Source organism: Apium graveolens, chromosome 6, assembly GCF_009905375.1.
Source record: "Apium graveolens cultivar Ventura chromosome 6, ASM990537v1, whole genome shotgun sequence".
NCBI classification, from domain to species: Eukaryota; Viridiplantae; Streptophyta; class Magnoliopsida; order Apiales; family Apiaceae; genus Apium; species Apium graveolens.
Genome location: NC_133652.1, coordinates 215,576,937 through 215,581,797, shown reverse-complemented (window position 1 = coordinate 215,581,797; position 4,861 = coordinate 215,576,937). Strand labels below are relative to the sequence as shown.

General features: G+C 38.7%; 1 protein-coding gene across 1 annotated transcript; it reads left to right on the top strand.

The window, feature by feature from the left end:
- Positions 1-793: 793 nt before the first annotated feature.
- Positions 794-1,794, top strand: LOC141665732 (uncharacterized). Its single transcript, XM_074471715.1, has 3 exons — positions 794-1,136; positions 1,301-1,453; positions 1,634-1,794. The coding sequence occupies exons 1-3, from the start codon at positions 794-796 to the stop codon at positions 1,792-1,794; spliced, it is 657 nt and encodes a 218-aa protein (XP_074327816.1).
- Positions 1,795-4,861: the final 3,067 nt, after the last annotated feature.

The following is a 4,861-nucleotide window of genomic DNA, read 5'->3' as shown; positions in this document are numbered from 1 at the left end:
CACCAACATCTGATGAATTTGAACCGGTTCGTTCAAAAGGTACAAAAGCTGCTAAAAGGAAGGGAAAGGGCAAGGCAACAACTACGGAAATTGAAGAATATGAAGCTATTCAAGTTAATGACTTGATAAAAATGAACATAATGGATACAATAAATGAAATAAAGCAAAACAAAATTGAGACTCGACAAAGAGAGATTGAGACGAAGTAAACTGAGCTCGATTTACAAGTCATTTTGGCGGATACTCCTAAAATGAATGATGCTCAATGGAGGATTCATGAAAAAATGCATGAGAAAATTATGGCAAGAACCTAGCTGTTGGAAACTAGTGCTTATCTTTTCTTGTTTGTTTTTATTTGTTTGTAAACTAGCCATTAAAAGCTAGTGCTTTTCTTTTCTTTTTTCTTTTTATTTATTGGTTAACTAGCCGTTGGAAGCTAGTGCTTGTTTTTATTTATTTGTAAACTAGCCGTTGGAAGCTAGAATATATCCATTTTTATCTTCTGTATAAACCATATGCATTAGTTCTTTCAATTCACATCAACATGAATCAAACACCCACAATAGAAAGCTTCACAGAACAATTCACACAAGAATTTATTGAAGAGTTTTGCAATGGCACTAAAAACAATCGTCGACTCAAGCTCATTCATAAAATATATGGGCAGAGCTCAACATTCATGCCTCGAAGATGTATTTACAGAGATCGTGAAGAAGGTCATGAACGTCTAGTGAATGATTCTTTTTCACCGAATCTAGTATATCCAGAAAATATATTTCGATGAAGATTCCGTATGGGAAGACATGTCTTTCTTCGTATTGTGGATGTTGTCACAAATTTTGATCCATACTTTCAACAAAGAATTGGTGCAGTGGGAAGAAAAGATTTATCACCTTTACAAAAATGCACTGCGGCAATGCGTATATTGGCTTATGGTATATCTGCTGATGCTGTTGATGATTACGTTCGTATTGGAGAGAGTACTGGAATTGAAGCCTTAAAAAAATTCGTCTCCAATATAATTACGTTATTTGAAGGTGAATACTTACAAAAGCCGAACTCAAATGATGTGCGACATCTACTACAAATGGGTGAGGCTCGTGGCTTTCCTGGTATGATGGGAGTATTGGTTGCATGTACTGGAAATGGAAAAATTATCTAAAAGAATGGAAGGGAATGTTCATGAGTGGTCACAAAGGAGTTGTAACTATTATACTAGAAGCAGTTACTTCATCTGATCTATGGATATGACATGCATTTTTCGGAGTTGCTGGATCAAATAATGACATAAATGTTTTAGATCGGTCACCAATATTTGATGATGTGCTACATTGTCGTACTCCAGAGGTAAATTATAATATGATTGAAAATAATTATAATGTGGGATATTACCTAACAGATGGAATATATCCTAAATGGGCAACATTCGTTAAAACGATACCACGTCCACAAAGTGAGAAAAGAAAATTATTTTCAAAATATCAACAAAGTCAGCAAAAAGATGTTGAACGAGCATTCAGTGTATTACAGTCCCGTTTCGCATTTGTACGTGGTCCGACACGCTTTTGAGACAAAGACAATCTTGGGAGAATCATGAGAGCATGCATCATAATACATAATATGATTTTTGAAGATGAGAGAGACACGTACGCCACTCAATTTGGTCCCCTGCCAAGTTATGATGATGCAACAAATGGCTTATCGCAACCAGAGTTAGGCGAAGAAAATTTTGTCGCGTATGAAACGTATATTCAAAATGCTATACAGATTCGTGATAAACGGACACATCGTTAGCTACAAAATTACTTGGTTGAGCATATCTCACAATTTCTTATTAATCATTAATTTTTTTTATTGTATTATTTTAAATTCTACGCTTTCTTGTATCCTTTCTTTAATATAATATTTTTCCTTGAAATTATTTTTTAATAATATAATTAATTACGGTGCATATCTTTTATATTATAAACTACCATTTTATTATAAATATAATATAATAAGAAAATAATGGGTCCTACAAGATTGGTAAATGGGATTTACCATTGAACAAACATGGCCAGTTTTTTTCGCTGGCCGATTTTGTGTATGTGGCCAGCAGCGGGGTCAGGGGAAAAGGGAAATGGGCAGCAGCGTTCTGGCTGCTCTAAGTACACCTGAAGTATTCGCAGATTATTTGTTCAACCCACCCAATTTGGCTAAATTTCTTGACGTTTCCTCGACTTTCTGGTTTGTTCTGTTGTACGTGCGCATGCAATTATTGTTTTATTCTCTGATAGGGAGAAAAAAACCCCGGCTGCGTAATTAATGTTGCATTAATTATGCCCATATTGGGTCAATAATAAAGCCCATTAGAAAGGGCCCAAAACCCTGGATATTAAATATTTTCGTAATTAATAAAAATGCGGAAAATATGCTATTGATAAAAGTCCTAGAAATGATATAAGTCCTTGTGGATCAGCCTCTAAGAGGCCTCATAGGATAAGGAATCAATTTCCTACTTCTTAGGCTCCAAAGTCCATTCTAAATCTGAGAATTGTCCACCAAGTCTCCCAACCCTAACCTAATTCCTCGGCACTCCGTGCCTATATAAGGGTTCTCACCCCACAAATCAGAACTATGTTTTTGACTTGATCCTTGACACACAACAAGGTACGTAGGCATCTTGTTAAGGAAGATTGAGTCACGAAACACAAGAGCCGTCAAATCGAGCCTCGAAGCTCACGAACCCTAGCAATAAATATGACCTAATTTGTAATCCATAACACTTGGTGCCGTCTGTGGGAAAGCAAAACAACAACCATGGTAAACACACTGAGTAGGAACAAAGCCCTTGAAGGAACACCAACTAGGCCAACCCAACCAATTTGGTCGGTGGTGGAGATACCCCCGCACTCAATATACGCCTCTACCCAAGGAGGAACCCTAATAGGAGCAACTGAGCCTCAGCCACAAGGAACGAATCCCCCAGCTCCTCAAGGTATGAATTCCCAATTTCAGCAGCTATATGCACCTGTGAATCCTCAACCTGTTGGGTATGAGTATTTAACTATTATGACCACTAACGCCCTTATGGGATGCCCCTATACCCCGAGGTTGGAGGAAGTGAACATGCTAATTAGAGTGAAGCTCAAGGGTAGACACCCCCTATATACGCGGCTTGGCTCCTATTCTGGGGGACAAAGAGTTCTTTGCACCGTACAGTGAAAGATACTCAGAATCTTCGGATGATGATATAGCTCCGAGAAGGAGGCGTGCTGGTAACAAACCAATGCCTGATGCTAACCCGCGCCCCAGAAGCACCCGAGGGGCGAACCCCAATAAGTACAAGAGAGGATCAGGGCTCACGAAACTGAGATCCAAAGGCTGAGGCGCGATCTAGAGGTACACTTGACCCCAAGACCCCCAATTCCTCCAAGAAGGAGAGATCCTCCTCCAATAATAGACCTGGATGGTCCAATACCAAGAATGGTTGTTGTCCCAAGGGACGATCCAAGTGATCTTATGCCCCTAGGAGATCCCAGTGATCCAACTGCACCATTCACTGAAGAAATAATGAATGCCCACATCTCAAGATAGTTTAAGATGCCCACCATCAAAGAGTATGACGGTACTGGAGATCCCTCTAATCATGTCAGAACATTCTCTAATGCACTGTTGTTGCAGCCCGTGAACGATGCTATTAAGTGTCGGGCCTTTCCCCAAGCCCTGTCAGGAATGGCTCAAAGATGGTACAGTCGTTTGCCGCCAAATTCTATTGGGTCCTTCATAGATATAAGTCAAGATTTTATCCAGAAATTCATTAGTGGAAGACTACATGAGAAAATTTCGGCATCTCTCATGAGCATTGTGAAAGGAGCAAAGGAGTCCTTAAGAGATTATCTGAACCGTTTCATAAAGGAGGCCTTGAAGGTCCCAGACCTCGATGACAAGGTAGCTATGATAGCTGTGGCGCCCCAAAATCCTGGGTCAAGGATCTAGGAGGCCATGCCATCTTGAATGTTATATAACACTTATCCCATATCACTATATATAAATACTCACACCTTTACAACCCCATGCTTATCACACATACACACTTATAGGTTATTGTCTTGGAAACGAACCATTCATTACTAGAGTAAATAGATCCACAAAGTGATAATTATTACAAACCATAAGTAATTAAGTCTTACTGGCCGAAATAACCTTTAAGTAAGGTTAGTTCATTGGCCAAATATTTGTTTCTTATTTATTATCTTAAATAAGTCATACTTGTAAATAAGATGGACTAAAAATAACTGAAAACCAATCCAGCTTATTCGATCTACCTGAGGTACAACATCAAACATCCTACGAAATAGCTTGCCATTTCCTACCTATTTCTTGGCTGTGAGTTTCATGATAGGCACCTTGATTCACTGTTGTGTTATGTCAATTTAAGAAATCGAGTGTGAGTATGATGCCCAGCATAATAATGTACAGTATGAAATTATTGTATGATAAACTCAAGTATAATACCATATAGGATAAATATGTTTTATTCAAAAATAACTTTCCTTGGTGATACACACCTTCTTTTGAAAACAATTATTTAGCGGATTTATTATCCTACGAATACCTTAATGGTAAACCCAGCACATAGGCTTGGGTTACGGTATTGCATCACAATTCCAATTGGAAGAATAGGACATTCACTTGGAGCTACCACATACAATGATCAGTCGTACTATGGACAATCAGTAACCTTTTTTACTAGTGGAAGGATGACACCTTCATATTCCGGTTATCATCCTTGCCGCATACGGGTTATGTGACCTCATTTCGGGTATACACACACTTCGCAGGTCCTTAGGTACATATAGTACCGTCTCCTACGGTACCG

Bases quoted from the DNA above. Each gene is read 5' to 3' on its own strand.
- LOC141665732 (XM_074471715.1), top strand. From the start codon at position 794: ATGGGAAGACATGTCTTTCTTCGTATTGTGGATGTTGTCACAAATTTT. The intron at 1,137-1,300 runs GTACTGGAAATG...TAAATGTTTTAG, and splicing joins GATGGGAGTATTGGTTGCAT to ATCGGTCACCAATATTTGAT. The intron at 1,454-1,633 runs GTGAGAAAAGAA...TGATTTTTGAAG, and splicing joins AACGATACCACGTCCACAAA to ATGAGAGAGACACGTACGCC.